At 47.0% G+C, this 19659-nt stretch overlaps 1 protein-coding gene across 1 annotated transcript; it reads right to left on the bottom strand.

Annotated features, from left to right (window-relative positions):
* Nucleotides 1-13340: 13340 nt before the first annotated feature.
* On the bottom strand, nucleotides 13341-19443 carry LOC117552406. Its single transcript, XM_034225779.1, has one exon. The coding sequence runs from the start codon at nucleotides 19441-19443 to the stop codon at nucleotides 15886-15888; it is 3558 nt and encodes a 1185-aa protein (XP_034081670.1). The 3' UTR covers nucleotides 13341-15885.
* Between the last annotated feature and the right edge of the window lie 216 nt (nucleotides 19444-19659).

Genomic DNA, 19659 nt, shown 5'->3' with positions numbered 1-19659 from the left:
GAGCCAGTGGTAGCATGTAGACGTTAAAGAGAAGAGGCCCCAAGATGGAGCCTTGAGGTACCCCACATGTCATATTTGTCAACTCAGATGTGTATTTACCTATAGAAACAAAGTTGTTTCTGTCCTTTAAGTAGGATTCAAACCAATTTAGAACTGTTTCCGAAAGTCCCACCCAGTTTTCCAGTCGGTCTAGTAATATGCTGTGGTCAACAGTGTCAAACGCAGCACTGAGATCTAATAATACTAACACTGAAGTTCTGCCACTGTCTGTGTTTAAGTGGATGTCATTAAAGACCTTTACAAGAGCAGTCTCAGTGCTGTGGTTTGGACGAAAGCCTGACTGGAACACATCAAAACAGCTATTTAAATGCAAGAAATTACTCAACTGTTGAAAAACAACTTTTTCAATGATTTTACCTAGAAATGGCAGGTTTGATATGGGCCTATAATTGTTCATTACTGAAGCATCTAGATTATTCTTTTTTAATAGCGGTTTAATGACTTCAGTTTTCAGGGCCTGTGGAAAAATACCTTAGTGAAGAGATTTGTTTACTATGTGAAGTAGATCTGAGGCCATGCAACGAAAAACATCTTTGAAAAATCCTGTTGGAATAATATCAAGGCAGCAGGAGGAGGATTTCAGAAGTTGAATAATGTCCTCTAGGTTTTTATCATTAATCTGATGGAATTGTGTCATGATGTATGAATTGATGTTAGGTGGACACAGAGACAACACATTTGCTGTTCCTGATGCAGAGGCACTGACTGCTTGTCTGTGGGTTTTCTTCGGAAGTTTTTCCTTGTACGATGTGAGGGTCTAAGGACAGAGGGTGTCGTATTGTCATACTGATATTTTGTACAAACTGTAAAGTCCACTGAGACAAATGTAACATTTGTGATATTGGGCTATATAAATAAACATTGATTGATTGATTGTCTGATTTTCTGAATTTTGTCAGTGAAAAAGGAGGCAAAATCATTACATAGAAATTCAGAGGCTACTGACACTGGGGGGTTAGTTAGTCTGTCGACGGTAGCAACATTAAGGAACACATTAGGTAAATGACATCCCTGTATCCTGTCAAACAAGCGTCTTCAAACTTTATCACATCATGGCCACTTGATACAGTTTTACTGGGGGTTTTCCATTACAGCACATATTCAATTCAGCTGCTGTTGCTGCACATCACTCTTTGTAAACCTCATTTGATTTACTGTATATGATCCACACACACACACACACACACACACACACACACACACACACACACACACACACACACACACACACACACACACACACACACACACACACACACACACACACACACACACACACACACACACACACACAAGATGACATGTGACAGTTGGTGGATGATTTGTGTGCATGCGGAGCCCAAATGAATAGGACTGCAGGGAGCACAGCGCGGACAGACAGGGGAGAGTTGCTTGGGTGGGGGCTAAAACAGTGATGGGGAGGGGGTGCTGATGAGTGTGTCCCTGGTAACCAAATGCCAAGAAGAAGCAGTGATGGGAGCATGATTTCTCCTTTCTTACATTTGTCCACAGTATTTGACTAATCATTTTCAGTCATTGTTTGTGGTATAGCTGTAGTGAACAGTTTGAACAACAACTACAAGAAGTTTATGAATACCACCTGTATGTCCTTCAAAATATTATATATACTACTTTCTACAGAAAGACATTTTCTCCCTGGGTTATGTCCACAGTATTTGTTCAAGTATAGGAAGTGTGACATTGTTACACCTCAGCTACCAGGGGTCACATTTTAGTTCTGATATGTTATTATTAATAATAATACACAGTATTTTTATAGTGCTTTTCCTGGTGCTCTAAGATGCAAGTAGGTTACGAAAATAACAACAAAAGATACAAAAGTAAGAAGTGTTTAGTATATGTGGAATAGGGGCAGGGGGTTAGAGGATTAGCAGTTGAAGGCGACAGTGAAACGGTGATTTTTTTAGAGCTTTTTTGAATGACATGAGAGTGTTGGCGGACCGGACGTGGCTGGGGAGGGACTTCCGGAGGGGGGAGGGGCTGCTGTGAAGGCCCTGTGGCCCCAGGTCCAGAAGGAGGGGGGGCTGTAGCGAAGGCCCTGTGGCCCCAGATCCAGCGGGAGGGGGGGCTACAGCGAAGGCCCTGTTGCCCCAGGTCCGGAGCTGAGGTGAAGGGTAGGGGTCTGATGTTGGATGAGGTCACTGAGGTAGGGGGGGGGGGGGGGAGTTGTTGAGGGTTTTGTAGGGGCAGAAGGAACATTTCTATTAAAGAAATAATTATACATTTCTGTCTTTTTATGGCCATGGCTCCGACTCCAGAACCGGCCCACACAGCCATGGTCCAGGCTTCAGTTCCGGTCCCAATACCCATGGTCCCAGCTCCAGTTCCGGTCCCAGCAGCCATGGATCCGGCTCCAGTTCCAGCCATGGTTCCGGCTCAAGTACCGGGCCCAGCAGCCATGGTCCCGACTCCGGTTTCAGTTCCAGTACTGGCTCTTCGGCCGACGCCAGCACCCCGTGTCCTGTTGGCGTACCGGCCGACTCAGGCTCCTCGTCACCTGTTGGCTCTCCGGCCGACGCCAACTCCCTGTGTCTCTTCTCGAGTCCCCTCTCAAGTCACCTCTCAAGTTCCCTCTCGAGTTCCCTCTCAAGTCCTCTATCAAGTCCCTTCTGGAGTCCCTCTCAAGTCCCCTCTCGAGTCCCTTTCCAAGTCCCTGCTCAAGTACCCTCTCAAGTCCCCTCTCGAGTCCCCTCTCAAGTCCCCTCTCGAATTCCCTCTCGAGTCCCCTCTCGAGCCCTCTCTCAAGTCCCTTCTCGAGTCCCCTCTCGAGTCCCCTCTCGAGTCCCCTCTCAAGTTCCTTCTCAAGTCCCCTCTTGTGTCTCTTCTCGAGTTCCCTCTCAAGTTCCCTCTCGAGTCTCTTCTCGAGTCCCCTCTCGAGTCCCCTCTCCAGTCCCATCTCAAGTCCCCTCTCCAGTCCCTTTCCAAGTCCCTTCCCATTTCCCTTCTCTAGTCCATCTCAAGTCCCCTCTCGAGCCCTCTCTCAAGTCCCATCTCGAGTCCCCTCTCCAGTCCCATCTCAAGTCCCCTCTCCAGTCCCTTTCCAAGTCCCTTCCCAAGTCCCTTCCCATTTCCCTTCTCTAGTCCCATCTCCAGTCCCTACTCAAGTCCCTACTCTATGTCCTGTCCCGTTGGGGGTCCCGCCGACTACTGTTCTGCCGGGGGTCCTGCCAACCCAATCTCCTGGTCCGTTGGGGGTTCCACTGGGGGTCCTGCCAACTCTGTGTCCTTTTCCGTTGGGGGTCCCGCCGTCACCTGTCTTGCCGGGGGTCCTGCCAACTCCATGTCCTGTTTCGTGGGGGTTCCGCTGAGGGTCCTGCCAACTCCGTGTCCTGTCCTGTTGGGGGTCCCGCCGACTACTGTTCTGCCGGGGGTCCTGCCAACCCCATGTCCTGTTCCATTGGGGGTCCAGCCGACACCTGTTTCGTCGGGGGTCCTGCCAACCCCATGTCCTGGTCCATAGGGGGTTCCGCTGGGGGCCCTGCCAACTCTGTGTCCTGTTCCATTGGGGGTCCTGCCATCACCTGTCTCGCCGGGGGTCCTGCCAACTCCTTGTCCTGTTTCGTTGGGGGTTCCGCTGAGAGTCCTGCCAACTCCGTGCCCTGACCTTTGGGGGTCCCGCCGACACCTGTCCCGCAGGGGGTCCCGCCAACACCTGTTTCGTTGGGGGTCGAGCCGACACCTGCTCCGCCGGATTTCCTGCCAACACCAGATCCTGTCCTGTTGGGGGTCCCACCGGCACGTGCTCCGCCGGGTTTTCTGCCAACACCATATCCTGTCCTGTTGGGGGTCCCACCGACACGTGCTACGCCGAGGGTCCTGCCGACACCAGCCCTTGTTTAATCGGAAACACCTGTCCCGGCAACACCGGTGATTATCCCGCTGACACCTGTTCCCCCGGGGGTCCTGCCAACTCCCTGTCTTCTCCTGTTGGTGGTCCCGCCGATACCTGTTCCAGCGGGGGTCTCGCCAAAATCTTGTCCTGTTTGGGGTCCCATCGACACCAGCCCTTGCTCCGTCGGGGGTCCCACTGACACCAGCCCATGTTCCGTCCAGGGTCCCGTCTACGCATGACCCGCCAGGGGTTCCACCAGCTCCTGCTCTCGATCCCAGTGCTCTGGCGATCCAGCTGAAACTGGAGGGGTCCCATTGCGGTGTACGTCGTCCTCCGGAGCTGTCCCGCCTCCGTCCTGCCAGTCCTCTGGAGCTATCCCGTCGCCAGCTTCCTGCCTGCCCTCTGGAGCTGTCCCATCACCGCCTTCTTGCCAAACCTTGTGCCCGGCCTCCTTAGTTCCCCAGCAGCTTTCGCCCTCGAGCCAGGCCACCTGACTTTTGCCGCTGCGGCTTTCGCCCTCGAGCCCGTCCCCCTGACTCTCCCAGCCGCTGCCTTCGTCCTCATGCCCGGCCCACTGAGTTCGCCTGCTGTGGCCTTTACCCCTTCTTGAACTCTGCCTTGCCCCCGGGCCGTCCCGCCCGAGACTCCCTCCATGAACTCTGCCTTGCCCCCGGGCCGTCCGCTCGAGACCACCTCCTGTTCCTCTGCCTTACCCCTGGGCCGTCCGCCCGAGTCCCCCTTCTCGGCCTCTGCTTTGCCCCCGGGCCGCCCGAGTCCCCCTTCTCGGCTTCTGCTTTGCCCCCGGGCTGTCTGCCTGAGTCCCTCCTCCGGTCCCCCTCCACCCACCCTGCTGGATGTTTTGGACTTTTTGTGTTTAGAGACGTCTGGGATCCATCCCTTGAGTCTGTGTTGTGTTTTGTCTTGTCTAGATCTGTCTTTGGTTTCCTGTCTGTGTGTTCCCTCCTACCTGTTCCCTCCTACCTGATTTCCTGATTGTTTCACCTGGTGCCCCTGTGTCTTCTCCTCCCTCCTCACCTGTCTCTTGTTTTTTGTATTAGTCCTGTGTGCATTTAGGTTCTTATTTTCCTGTTAGTCTTTGTGATATCCTTGTTTGTCTTTGACTGTGTTCACGGGGTAGTGTTCTGTTTGTGACTATTTAACCTTGGAATAAAGGTATTTTCTGTGAAATCTGCATTTGGGTCCTGCCTGCTTCACTCAACCCTGACACGGAGTACTGCAGCTGGAGCTGTTTTCTGGTGGCTGAGGGAATAACAGACCCCGCCTCACCCCAGTGAAGAATCCTCAGTGTGGAAATTGTGCCCGTCTTCTAAATAAATAAAAATTGATTCTGCACTGAAATGCCTCTGCATATTTATCTTTGGCAGCCAGGTGCATAAACACACTAAAAGTTGTTTTTGTTTTTGAGTAATCTAGCACCTCTTCAAAGACACATTTGATTTGATTTATTTCGAAGGTGTAATAGAAACAAAAACAATTATTATACTGAAATGAAACAAGAGAATTATGATACTGTAGAAAGGTAAGCAGTATCAAATTGATAAACTAAATATTATTGACTTACAAATTATATATAAACAAATGATCTACCTAATTACACATCCGAAAAGGCGTGGGAAGGAGTTTACACGTATTTAATCCTACCCCTTCTCCCAAAAACTAAATTAACATTTTTGTTTTCTTTAAATGTATGTCTACATACAATATACATTTACAATTATAAATAGATTATATCATTATAACTACAATATATATATATATATATTTACGTTGTATGTCAAATTTGATAAGACACATATAAAAGACTATCTTTTTACATCTGATATACAAAATACATTTGTTATTAAAAAACAAAAACATAATAACAACAAATTGTTGTTAATAATAACAATACAATTTCTGGAAGAAAAATATATTTTCATGCATTTTTAGATCGTTAATAACAAGCATTACAACTCGCTGTGTATGAGACTCAATCAGGACTCAAGACTCGCTGGTTGTACTTTTGCGGTCATCCAATTCGCTAGGTGGCGATGTTGCAAAACAACTAGGGTCCTAGGAGTGCGGTCCTAGGAGTGCGGTCCTAGGAGTGCGGTCCTGGGAGTGCGGTCCCAGGACTACGGTCCTAGGAGTGCGGTCCTAGGAGTGCAGTCCTAGGAGTGCAGTCCTAGGAGTGCGGTCCTGGGAGTGCGGTCCCAGGACTACGGTCCTGAAACTGCAGTCTCTGACGCTGCAGCTTCATACTATTGTCTGGGGGGGCAAACCATGGATGTATAATAAGAACTTGATACAGCGTGGGAGGCGGGGCCTCATTCATTCCTATGAGAGCTGCTCATTGGCGCATGAGGACAAAATGGCCCAACTTTTGAGAGAGCGAAACGTCACAGATTACCCATCATGCCTGGCTTTCAGAGCAGAATCATTCAATCAATGTTTATTTATATAGGCCAATATCACAAATGTTACATTTGTCTCAATGGACTTCACAGTTTGTACAGAATATCAGTATGACAATACGACACCCTCTGTCCTTAGACCCTCACGTCGTACATGGAAAAACTTCCGGAGAAAACCCACAGTTTAAAGGGGAACATGGGAGAAACCTCAGGGAGAGCAACAGAGGAGGGATCCCTCTCCCAGGACGGATAGACGTGCAATAGATGCCGTGTGTAAATTGAAAAGATAATACATTTGCAACATAGGTAGTCCAAATGTTTGGAAATGCATGTGTCTAAGAAGATGAATCCACGAGGATATCCATCCAGGACCTATGATCCAGGACCACAGAAACAGGCACAGCCACGACTCAAGATCCAGGGCTTGCGATCCCGGACTCAGGACCACAGCAACACGATCAGCCATGACTCCGGATCCCGGCATATATAGACACCAAAAAGAAAATTTGGGGAAGCTGGGTTATTCGGAACATGAGAGTACACAGGTACAGACAGAGAGAAGGAAGAAGTAAGGTGTCCCCCGACAAACTAAGCCTATAGCAGCAAAACTAGGGGCTGAATCTAATCAGCCCTAACTATAAGCTTTATCAAAAAGGAAGGTCTTAAGCGCACTCTTACAAACGGATAGGGTGTCTGCCGCCCGAACACAAATTGGAAGCTGATTCCACAAATGAGGAGCTTCATAAGAAAAGGCTCTGGCTCCCATTGCACTTTTAGAGACTCTAGGAACAACCAACAACCCTGCATTCTTGGAACGCAATGCCCTAGTAGGACAGTAGGGTATAATGAGTTCTTTAAGGTAAGATGGCGCCTGCCCATTAAGGGCTTTGTAGGCGAGAAGAAGAATTTTAAATTCTATCCTGTGTTCTATAGGGAGCCAGTTTTCCTAACTCTGGTTAGTACACGTGCTGCAGCATTTTGAATCAGCTGAAGCGACTTAACTGACTTCTTGGTACACCCTGATAGTAACAAATGCATGGACTAGTTTCTCTGCATCGTTTTGAGGCAAGATATGCCTGATTTGTGCTATGTTACATAGATGAAAGAAGGCGGTCCTTGAAATTGATTTTATGTGGGCGTTAAAGGATAAATCCTGACCAAATATAACCCCAAGATTCCTTACAGTCTCAAAAAAGTACCGTATGTGCGCTCATAGAGCATGCGCAATTGAGTTGCCCCTTAAGCCCCGCCCCCAAGCTCCCACTCTCAGATGCACGTTCATAATGCTGAGGAAAATAACTCTCAGAATAACGTTATTAGCACATTTTACAACTTGAGGACCGAATGTTTTTAATAAAGGCTATACAAATGTTCATACTGGGTAGTTTATTTAGTTTAAAAAAAAAGTTATCCAACGATTTATAGACGTCTCTTTCCCAATGTTAGTCAATGGGAAAAAGTATTTCCGGGCCCAGCAACCCATACGGAAGTGTAGTACCGCCGTTTGGCCACAACGAATATTTTCCTCAGAGTCCGGCGCATTTTCTGGGGGCTTGGGACAAACGGCTCCGTGTTTACGCCTATACGATCATTTCCTGATAAAGTTGAAGCAATAGCCCCGCCCCTCCCACCTCTCCTGCTCAGAGATCAGCTGCTGGGCTGTCAGAAGAGGGGGAGGAAAAGAGAGGCTCCGTGTATTATTCTTATATTCTTATATAGTGTCATTATCAATTTGTTTTAAAGCTCAATAAATAACAAAGAAGACCTTTGACCGGCACTTTTCAAATTTTGTCCAGAACATTTAAACTTTAACGGACATGTTGACCCGCGAAAAAAAATATAACTGAAACTCTGCTGCACGGTCCCATCGTCCCTTGGAAGAGGCGGAGAGGTGGGTGTTTTTCATCTGCTGGTGGACTACCGGAGAGAATTACAGCAGGAGCAAACGCTTGCCTCGGGGAGGGAGAAAAAGAGCCAGAGCATCTACAGCGGAGAATAAACAGAAGGGCAACCATAGCAACCATGTGTGGGAAGTCTTCTTCGCTGCTATTGTGGCAGGAGTACAGCGCCACATACAGGCCCGGCATATGTACTACAGCGCTTTCGAGCGGTCTCGTGTGAACGGACACGTTTCTGGTGCCTATTGCGTGTGGACAGAAGGCTTTTTTGATATTGATTTCGGTCCGTTTGCGTTATCGTCCTCGTGTGGCTCTGGAGCCACACGAGGACGATAGGAGATGTTCTTTAAAGTTCACCTATTATGCAAAATCCACTTTTTCATGTAATTTCTACATAAACAGGTGTCCCCTCTGTGTAAAGAGATTCTGAAAGTTTCAGAAAAAAAGATTCGCTCACTTTTTGTCCTGATCCATTTATATAAAAACCTGTCTGAAAATGAGCTGATCAGATATTGGCCACTTTATGATGTCATAACGATTTTTTGGTTTGTTTAACCATTAGCCAATAACCAACCAAGGTAACATCACAAGCGCACTTTTTCACGAAGCACTGGCATTTGTTGATATTGATAGCCATTGACTAGAGTGGCCGCGATCCTTGCGGACGCCGCGGCGCGGCAGTAACGCGGCCATAACGCGGCCATAACGTAGGGTGACCAGACGTCCCCGTTTTTCGGGGACAGTCCCCGTTTGTATTGGCTTGTCCCCGGTTGAAACTGTCCCCGGAAATGTCCTCGTTTTTTAATATACGTTAAAAACACATAGCAAGGTGAAACAAAACGTTTCATGTCAGGAAACACTGTGCAAACAGACTGTGGTCAAGCCAGCCCCCACTTCGGAAAACACAGTTAAGCCAGCCCACACGTTGTATTGCGGTGCGCGAATATCCTATGCATTACGGTAGAGGCCTGTAAAAACTGCCTTCAAAATAAAAGCGTTTACTCGGTCAATAACAAATATACCTAAAAAACACACCTAACATATTCATATATACTGGAGCTTAAATTAAGAAATATGTAGGCTACTATATAATGTGATCAATAATAATTTAAAACAAACTACGTAGGCCTATAACTACCACATTATAACTGAGTGAATGTAAAATGTAAGTATTCAGTTATGAAGACATATCTGAGACTTCCACTGGGTGACTAATTTCAATTGATGTTGACACCATCTCACAACACTCCTAAAATAATATTACTTTCTGAAGCACAATTTAAAATGTATGCTGTTTAAAATCTCAAATTAGATCTATTGTCCATCTATATTTTGATTATTATTTAATGGAATAATCAAAGAGTCATTCGAAGTCAATCAAATACTTATTTCACTTCAGGGTGATAGCAGGACACCCCATCTAGTCACTCAGAGAGAATCAGGACAATCTGATGTAGAGTTTCAAAATAAAAGACCTTTGAAGTCTCATATATGAGCTATCATCCCTCTGTTTTTAGATAAGAATAAAACAAAAACTATCCAGTATCAAAGACTTATTTCACTCTAGGGTGATAACAGGACACCCCATATAATCACTCAGAGAGAATCTGGACAATCTGATGTACAGTTTCAAAATAAAAGACCTTTGAAGTCTCATATGAGCTATCGTCCTTCTGTTTGTATCCAACAGTTAAAATGTTCGAATTACATTGAACCAGAATTGTCCCCCTTGTTTCTTTAACAGTGAAGAAAATTGGATATGTTAATGATATATTGACGGCAAAACTCAAAATGTCCCCGGTTTTAATTCCTTTAAACACCTAAGGCCTACCGCAGCGTTTCTCAAAGTGTGGGGCACAGAGATGTGATAGGTGGGTCGCGAATGGACGCGATGAACGGGAGATTATTATTATTTTTTAAATACATTTTTTGGACCTCAGGCCGGAATCGAACCTTGGTCCTCGCGGGCGGTAGTGTACTGTTGCAGCCGGAGACTGGCAACGAGTGTTTGCGGCGGCGGATGCGGTACCGGCGGTGTGAATGTCCACCTATGCCAGAGCCAGCGGCCCACCGAAGGCGGCCGCAGCAGCCGCAGCCACACACACGCAGCCACACACACACACACACACACACACACACACACACACACACACACACACACACAACACACACACACACACACACACACACACACACACACACACACACACACACACACACACACACACACACACACACACACACACACACACACAACACACACACACACACACACACACACACACACACACACACACACACACAACACACACACCACACACACACACACACACACACACACACACAACACACACACACACACCACACGTTGTGAAGTCGGGAAGAAAAGCAATGTGGAGCGGCACCTCACCACTTCATAATAAAGGAGTTTAACCGTGACACTTTTCGAAGTCCCGTTTGTGTCCCCCCACTTTACAAATATGTTTATTTTTTATTTTTAACGCAAGCCGTCATCGCCACGGAGGACCACACAGCTTCTGTGAGCGAGCGAGCGAGACGGAGAGAGAAAGCGAGAGAGCTAGAGAGAGCACACCTTTATCTATTTAATATAGCATATTGTAAAAAATAAAGTAAGAAATCATTCCAATGTGTGCTATAGGCAGGGTTGGGTTGTAATGGAATACATGTAACAGAACTGTGTGCACACTGCACAGCGCTGCAGCATGTCTGTGAGCGAGAGAGAGAGATGCAGCGTGTGTGAGGCCCCGCCCCTGCACGCAGATGAGAGAGAGAGATCTCTTTTAAAATGTATTGAAAGTCAGAAACGGAGATCCATCCATCCATCCATCTTTTCCCGCTTATCCGTGATCGGGTCGCGGGGGTAGCAGTTCCAGCAGAGAGCCCCAAACTTTCACAGCCCCGGCGGAGGCCAACCCTCACCGGAAATGGGTCCGACTTACTGCCGAGGACCCGGACACAGCTCTTGCTTTGGGAGTACAGAGATTGGATGGCCCTGAGTAGAGACCCCTCACCCCATACTCCCGCAGCACCTCCCACAGTAACTCCCTGGGAACTCGGTCATACGCCTTCTCCAAGTCTACAAAACACATGTAGACCGGATAAGCGTACTCCCAGGCCCCCTCCAGGATCCTTGCGAGAGTAAAAAGCTGATCCGTCGTTCCACAACCGGGACGGAATCCGCATTGTTCCTCATCAATCTGAGGTTCGACAATCAGCCTGACCCTCCTTTCAAGTACCTTAGAGTAAACTTTTCCGGGGAGGCTGAGTAGTGTGATGCCTCTGTAATTGGCACACACCCTCTGATCCCCCTTTTTGAAAAGGGTAACCACCACCCCGGTCTGCCACTCCTTCGGTACTGTTTCCGACTTCCACGCAACGTTGATGAGACGTGTCAACCATGACAGTCCCTCAACACCCAGAGCCTTCAGCATTTCTGGGCACCCCCGGGGCTTTGCCACTGTGGAGTTGTTTCACGACCTCAGTGACCTCCCCCCGGGAGATTGGTGTTGATTCCCCGTCATACTCCAGCTCTGCCTCTAACATAGAGGGCGGAGTTGTCGGGTTCAGGAGTTCCTCAAAGTGTTCCTTCCAACGACCTAACACTCCATTAGTTGAGGTCAACAACGTCCCATCCTTACTGTACACAGCTTGGATGGTTCCCTGCTTCCCCCTCCTGAGGTGTCGGACAGTTTTCCATAACAACTTTGGTGCCGCCTGAAAGTCCTTTTCCATGTCTTCTCCGAACTTCTCCCACACCCGCTGCTTTGCCTCGGCCACGGCTGAGGCTGCTGCCCTTCGGGCCTGTCGGTATCTTGCAACTGCCTCGGGAGTCCCCCGGGATAACAAATCCCTGAAGGCCTCTTTCTTCAGTCGGACGTCTTCCCTGACCACCGGTGTCCACCAGGAGGTTCGAGGGTTATCGCCCCTTGAGGCACCTAAGACCTTGAGACCACAGCTCCCCGCCACGGCTTCGGCAATAGAGGCTTTGAACACCGACCACTCTGGTTCAATGTCCCCAACCTCCACAGGAATGCCCGAAAAGCTCCGCCGGAGGTGTGAGTTGAAGGCCTCCTGTACTTGGGCCTCCTCCAGACGTTCCCAGTTCACCCGAACTACACGTTTTGTTAGAGATTTAAAGGGATATCTGATCCGCTTTTCAAATCTCCGCGCGTTCCTATGAAGCTGGTTATAATACAGGAAGAAATCCAGTGCCACCAAGTAAACAATATCTACTTTAATGGTAATATGACAAAACAATACAATCAATACAGTACAAATTCAATACAGTTAATCTTTGGGATCCCGAATTTACCTGCACGTGAGCCAGCCAGAGGAAAGAGACTGAACACCGCGTGTGTTTCTGTGTTTCTACTCTGTGACAATGGGAGGAGTTATCAGATCCTCCCATTCGGACATCATTGATTGGCCGCCCCAAATATCACAGACACCTTAGACCTTAGGCTTCCCCAATCACTGTAGCTAGATCTAAATTGAATGCAACTCAAGACATGCTCTCACCTTCCCCCATCTTCCTTTGTCCTCAAAAACATATGTCAAACAGGCCCCACATCCAGCTCACAGTTCCACCCAAATTATTCCCATTTTAAGCTTATCCATAGTTTGCTAACATGAATAAATACAAATATAACTCTACAAATCCCCCTTTTGGTCTCATTTTAAGAGATCAACTATTTCAAGACACTCACATTATAACCTGGGATTCAGACTATTTAAACATTCAGGAATGGCTCCACATATCAACTTCATATGACCGTGTAGAAATACCAAAATATATCCTCAGTGTTTAGACAAATCGTCCATCAATAGCACAAAAATAAACATACCAAAAAAATATAGAAGAAAATAGTAAAATATATGTTTCCAAATAACCTCTTTTATCATTTATCATTTAGTCCTCCTTAATCATCAAATTACAAACTTTAAAAATAGCTTGCATCTCAAAGATTTGCTTCAAGACAATTATAGTAAGAACACATTTAACATTTAGGATTATTAGCAATCCACCTGAGGTATGAAATCTGGATTGTAAAGGTCCAGTTGAAATTCACAGTTCAAAGTATAGCATTCACAGTGGTGATTCGATTAATTCGTAATCTGCAAAATTGCAGTGTCCTCAAGCTTTAACATTACTTCACTACGCTTTAGTCAAAAGTAAGGCACTTATCTATACATTCATTTTAGTCAAATACATTGTTTAAAAATCTGAAAAAGAAGAATCAGACATTTATTGCGTAGTGTAAAAACCCGAAAAGGTAAAATCTATATACATCTTCTACATTCTGAGTGTCAATTTTAATCAACTTGTCATTCATTTTGTGGGGGTCCCCATGGAGCAGAAGCCGTGATTGTGCCCCACGGATCTGAAAGCTGGGCGTCGTACATCAACACGGAGTCATCCACTGTGGAATATCCTACTAGTCTCTGTGGAGCCTGGAGGGCGGTTTTGGTCATCTTTCGTATGGCTAGTTTAACTACAGTGACCAAGCAGATTATCACAATTAGCACAACTAAGATAAACATTGAAACGGTTACTGCAAATTTAACCAACCCCGCACCCCACGATCCAAAAGTTCCAGTTAAATCCCCAAGGGTAAACCCATGAGTTTCATGCAACTCTTTTATCCCCCTGGCGGTATCATGAGCCATATCCATGACCTCAGGTGTAGCATCAGAGATGAAAGAACAACACTCAGATCCAATCACCTTGCATGTGCCCCCCTGGGCGGCTAATAAAAGATCCAGTGCCATACGATTTTGTAATGCTACAGTCCTAACCTCCTGTAATTCTTTATGTTCGGCTAACATGGCTGTGTTAGATGCATTTAAGTGATTTTCCACTACTTTGGACAACGCCACAATTTCCTGCTGAGAAACATAAATACCGTACCATGGTAAAAATAAACTAGCCATCCGCTGTCCTTCTGTAATCGACCTGCTGTTTCTATGTAGAGAGGGAAGTATAGCTGCAATCTCATCAGTCTTCACTTTACGGATTAAAGGGATTAGATAGGCCAGGTAACAGGTGCCATAGAAAATGTCATAAGGCATACAGCCATAGGCTCGGTCCCCACAAACTAAGTAAACCCTCTGCGGGAGGGGCGTTCTGGCTAACTGCACCTTTATTACGGTATTACAGTCGCTGTGGCCCACATCTGGAGAGGTAAGAGATCCTCTTTCATTCTGGAAACAGATGGACACATTCTTCCACTCATGTACTACAACTGGGGGAACATATACAGAACAGTCACGGGTAGGGGACTTACCTAAGGGTAATGGCTGCGAACAGTCATGTATTTTAACCTCAACTGAGTCCACTGTTCTGGAGCCGAACCAGGGCACTACTGTTACCAAAGCCTCAACTAATAAAGATGGAGTGTGTGGTTGCAGTGTACATATTGGACTGGTAAAGTTAACCGAGCAATTAGTCTGGGCTAGAGCTAATTGGAATCTGTATTCAAAAGCTAGGTTAATATATTTCTTCACATATATTAGTCTTAGGACCGTCAACTGTTTGAACCCCTCTGGCAGGTAATCTTTATTTACTGTCTCAACAATGAGCGAGATTAAACCCTTGTATTGTAGAGGTTTCTCAGAGTTTATTGGATACGAAGGAGTGTAACAATCCTCGGCCTCATCTCCAATGCGGGATGCTATGTCATTCCAGCTAACTAAACCGTAGTCCGCTTTCGTGAAAGGAATTGGGCTAAACATGGGAGAATGTACGGATTCTGGCATGTTTTGGCACAGCCAACAGTTGCTAACATTGCGTTCATGTGCATAGTCTAACATTAAACTCATTGCCGAATTGGTTTTAGTTAGTTTAGGTGGAGCGATTAAGGCCTTTTTTGAAGAATCTACATCCTCTCCTGTTTGTTTAAGTGGAGTGGATATTAGGGCTTTTTCCGGAGAACCTGTTTCATGATATGGTTCAATATATGTTCTAATAGAGGCGTGTCCGGCGACCCCTAAATTAGAAAAATCTGTTTCATGCTCTGGTTCAATAAATGCACATCCAGTGACCCCCGAATTGGGAACTTTGTAATCTGGCTTCCGTGCCGTGCACTGGGACTCATATTTTAACTGTTCTGCCGTGCTACACCACAGTTCTGGGGGCATATTTGCAATGGTGTTGAGTGTTATTCTTACCATCCTTGACGAGACCCGGAACTCCTGATACTGCGTCCCTGGATACGCTTCCCACACCGTGTAGTCGCCACCCTTGCTTAAAAACACAGGGTACGTAATAACACAGTTTGGTGAGTTACATATTGCAGTTGGGCAGTCAAAAGAAACCTTTTGTGGTTCGTGAGCAGAGAGAGGGGCATTCCTCCTTCTTCTCTCTCTGTGTCTCTCTCTCATTGTACTGAATGTTAGTGTGGTGATTGGAAACAACCTGTCTTTGTCGCTAGGCACTGATTGGCCCGTTGGTGTGATTTTGCCCTCAGAGTCTGGGCCACCTGTCGTTGGAATGGTCACAGCTTCATCAAGCGGGGCTACCTTGGACAGGTACAGCAGGCCCAGCACGAGGAGGATGATGACAGCTTTCACACGCCAGCCTCCGGTGGAGGAGACAGACGCCATCTGGAAGCGTTGATCCACCCCGCTCTGCCTCGTTCCCTCAGGGCCGTTCCTCGCCGTCCTCTTCAGCCCGCCCGCTTATGGCGACTTCTGGGTCGGTGATAGGAGTGTTGTCCTCTGGTTCCTCCTCCTCTGCGCGGACCACGTCCGTGATGATGTCGTCTAGGGTCCTTCCCGGAGGTTTCCCCACTGCGCACTGATTCCAGTGGTACCAGATGTCTCCTTTCCCTTCCAAGCGGACAGCGTGAGATGTCCTCTGCATCACCCGATGGGGTCCAGAGAACCTGGGTCTCAGCCACTTGGGTCTGATCGCTTTCAGCCAGACGAACTCCGCAGTGTTCGCTTCGTGTTTCTCGGGTCCCCCTTTTGCCTCTGCAACCTGGGTGGAAAAATCTGCCACTAATCCCTTAAGTTGCTGGAAGTATGGTTTCGAACTCAGAACCTCTACTTCCTTTCCTACACTTAGGGCTCCTGGACCTGGGAACTGGTGACCATAAGTGAGCTCAAATGGAGAGAAACCTGTCCCTTTGTTAATGGAGCTCCTGATTGACAGAAGAGCCAGAGGCAATGCGTCTACCCATTTCATGCCCGTCTCTTCACATGCTTTGCTGAGTTTTTGTTTTAAGTTCTGGTTCATCCTTTCCACTTTTCCCTGAGACTGTGGATGATAAACTGCTCCAAAACTGTGTCTTAGTCCTAGGGACTCTTCTACTGTGCGTAGGTCATGGTTCTTGAAATGGCTGCCATTGTCTGACCTCACTTTCCTAGGAAATCCATGTAATGGAATGTAATGCGTGACTAGGAATTTGATCACTGAGTCTGCATCTTCTCTTCTGCAAGGGATAGCTTCTGGCCAACCTGTGTATCCATCTACTACTACTAACAAATATCTGAATCCTCTTACTTTGTCAATCATGTCAGTGTAGTCAATGATGATTTCTTCTCCTGCCATCTTAGGTAAAGGAAACTTTCCCTGGTGTGGTTTCACAGTGGCTCTGATGTTATGGGTTAAGCAAATTACACACTCTTCTAGGTGATTTACTATCATGTCTGGTAGGTATGGGTGCCACCAGTGGGTCAGGTGCCTGTTCATCTGAGTTTTACCACAATGCGTTGGGCCGTGTGCTTCTTTAAGCATGGATCTTATCCACTCTGGGGGTATAACCGGTCTCCCATCTGGGGAGTACCATATCCCCTCTTTGTTGGTAGCTCCCCGGTTTGACCATAGTTTTTTGTCTTGAGGAGACCCCGCTTCTTGAGCTTCTTTAAGCGTCTCATCTGTTATTGCGGGCAGCAAGTCAGCGGATTTTAAGACAAGCATTTGATACCATGGTGTATATCCTGCCTTCTCTTTAGCTGCTTTGTCCGCTGCATTGTTACCCCAAGCCAAGTAGTTGTTTTCTGCGTTGTGACCTTTACACTTAAGTAAAGCTAACTTGTTGGGCAACATTACTGCTTCTGCAAGCCTTCTGATCTCTTTCTCATGTTTGATGGGGGTATTTGTGGACGTTACAAATCCTGCTCTCAACCATTGTCGCATTTCCACGTGAATTACGCCGTGGACATATGCTGAATCAGTGTAGATGTTTACATCCTTTCCTTTTGATAGCTCTAATGCTGCAATGACTCCCATTACTTCTGCCAACTGTGCTGATACTTTCCCTGTTACTTCCCCAGCTGATACTTCCTCAAAGTTTCCCTCAGGTTTTTGTTTTACCACGGCATAGGCTGCTTGGAGGCCGTTTTGGGGGTGTCTAAAACAACAGCCGTCTGTGAACAGGTTTTCTGCCTGTGGGATGGGCTCGTATCTGAGATCTATTCTTAGCTTCACATCTTGAATGATTCTTTCCTCACACCTATGGGGCTCTCCGCTACCTATGGTGTCTGCGCTGTTAACTCCTTCGTGTGTGTATGTGATGTGTGCCTTTGTCAGAGTTTTCTCCAGCCTTGTTTGTCTCGTTGAAGTCATTGTGAATGCACTTGAGTTCACAAAAGAGACAATGCTGTGTGTTGTCAGTACTGTCAAAGGATGGCCCATCACAATGTGTGAAATCTTGTTTAAGATACGTGCTGTACCTGCCGCGTGTCTCATGCAGGGAGGTTCTCTGTTTTCCACTCTGTCCAGTGTAACACTGACATACATCAATATTGTCCTACAACCCCCCTTTTTCTGAAAAAGAATCCCATTTACTGTGTCTTCATTTTCAGAAACATCAAGAAAGAATGGTAATGCATAGGATGCAGCGGCGAGAGCCGTGACTTGGGACATGGATTGTTTGAGAGAAATGAACGCAGCTTCTGCCGCTTGTGTCCAGTCTAGTGTGGCAGTGAGATTGCGCATGCCTTTCTCGTTGATGAGTTTTCTGAGTTCAGCTGTTCTTGGGTTATACTCTGGGATGTAGTGTCTGCTGTAGCCTGTGAGGCCCAAAAAAGACAACATGTCTTTGACTGTCTTGGGTTTCGGGTGGTTCAAAATGTGTTCCTGATGCGCTGCTGACATGCCCGTGCCTGCTGGGGAAATCACTCTGCCCAAAAATGTCACCTCTTTACGGGTGCATTGTAGCTTTTTCTTGGAGACTTTGAACCCTGATGTGTGGAGGCGCACCAGTAGGTGTCTGGTGGCCTCCAAACAAGAGGCTGCAGAAGGTGCTGCGATGAGAAGGTCGTCTACATACTGTATTAATACTACTCCCACTGGCAATGTAACGCCCTCTAGCTGTTCCCTGAGCACTTTGTTGAATATTCCTGGAGACAAACTGAAGCCTTGTGGTAGTCTTGTGTATTGTAGTTTCTCCCCTCCTATTGTAAAAGAAAAAATAGGTCTCATACTCTCTGCCAGAGGTATGCAGAAGAAAGCGTTGGCTAGGTCAATACAGGTGAACCATGTATGTTCAGGTGAGACATTACAGATAGCCGTGTAGGGGTTAGGAACTGGTATCAGAGCTGTAGTCGTAATAGCATTAATGGTTCTCAAATCATGAGCCATTCTGTACTCCCCGCTAGATTTTGATACAGGAAGTATGGGAGTATTCCAAAGGCTTTGTGAGGGTTCTAACACCCCTGCTCTCTTCAGTCCCTCAACTGCCTTGTCAACACCCCCTTTTGCCTGTGGCTTGATCGGGTATTGTGACCGGCTCACAGGCACAGAGCTGCTCACCTCAAATGTTACTGGTGTGGCTTTTAAGCAGAAACCTACATCATGAGAGTGCGACGCCCACAGGTCAGACGGGAGATCACGCAACATGTCAACTGTATATGCATGGTCAGTTTTTTCCCTACCATGATGTCTATCTACTTCGTGTCTTTCCATGTGGATGCATTCTTGTGTGTAGATTTTAAGACGATACGCTCTGTGTGAGGGAGAGTATGTCAGTGCTGCGATCTGCGTAGGTTCCCAATCTTCGACTTCTAGCAGCGTCTTTACCATGGGACCAAGTTCTTTAGCTTCATAACTCTTTTTGATAGCTAATGTAATGTGTGGTGTGGACTCAGCAGACAAACGGTACCAGTACAGTTGTTCATCAGAGAGCTCAACCGACGCAGCCACACCCGCCTGTCCCACAAAGAGATTTGTCGTGGTAACGTCCCACACGGCCATAGACACCTCATTATCATACTCATATTCATAACTTAGGTCGTCTCTTCTATCATAATTCAGCGTCAGGTGGGGGGGGTCTGGAGGGGGGCCATAAGGCCTGAGGAGGTTAATCCATGGCTTCCATTGTTGAAAAATGGAATACAGGTCGAGGTCGGTCCAACAGTCCCCAGAATATAGTGGCATGTTGGGTTGCTTCTGCCTCAGTGGACTGGGCCA

The sequence above is a fragment of the Gymnodraco acuticeps genome, unplaced genomic scaffold (assembly GCF_902827175.1).
Source record: "Gymnodraco acuticeps unplaced genomic scaffold, fGymAcu1.1, whole genome shotgun sequence".
NCBI classification, from domain to species: Eukaryota; Metazoa; Chordata; class Actinopteri; order Perciformes; family Bathydraconidae; genus Gymnodraco; species Gymnodraco acuticeps.
The sequence above is the reverse complement of the archived record's forward strand: the minus strand, read 5'-3'. Positions and strand labels throughout refer to the sequence as shown.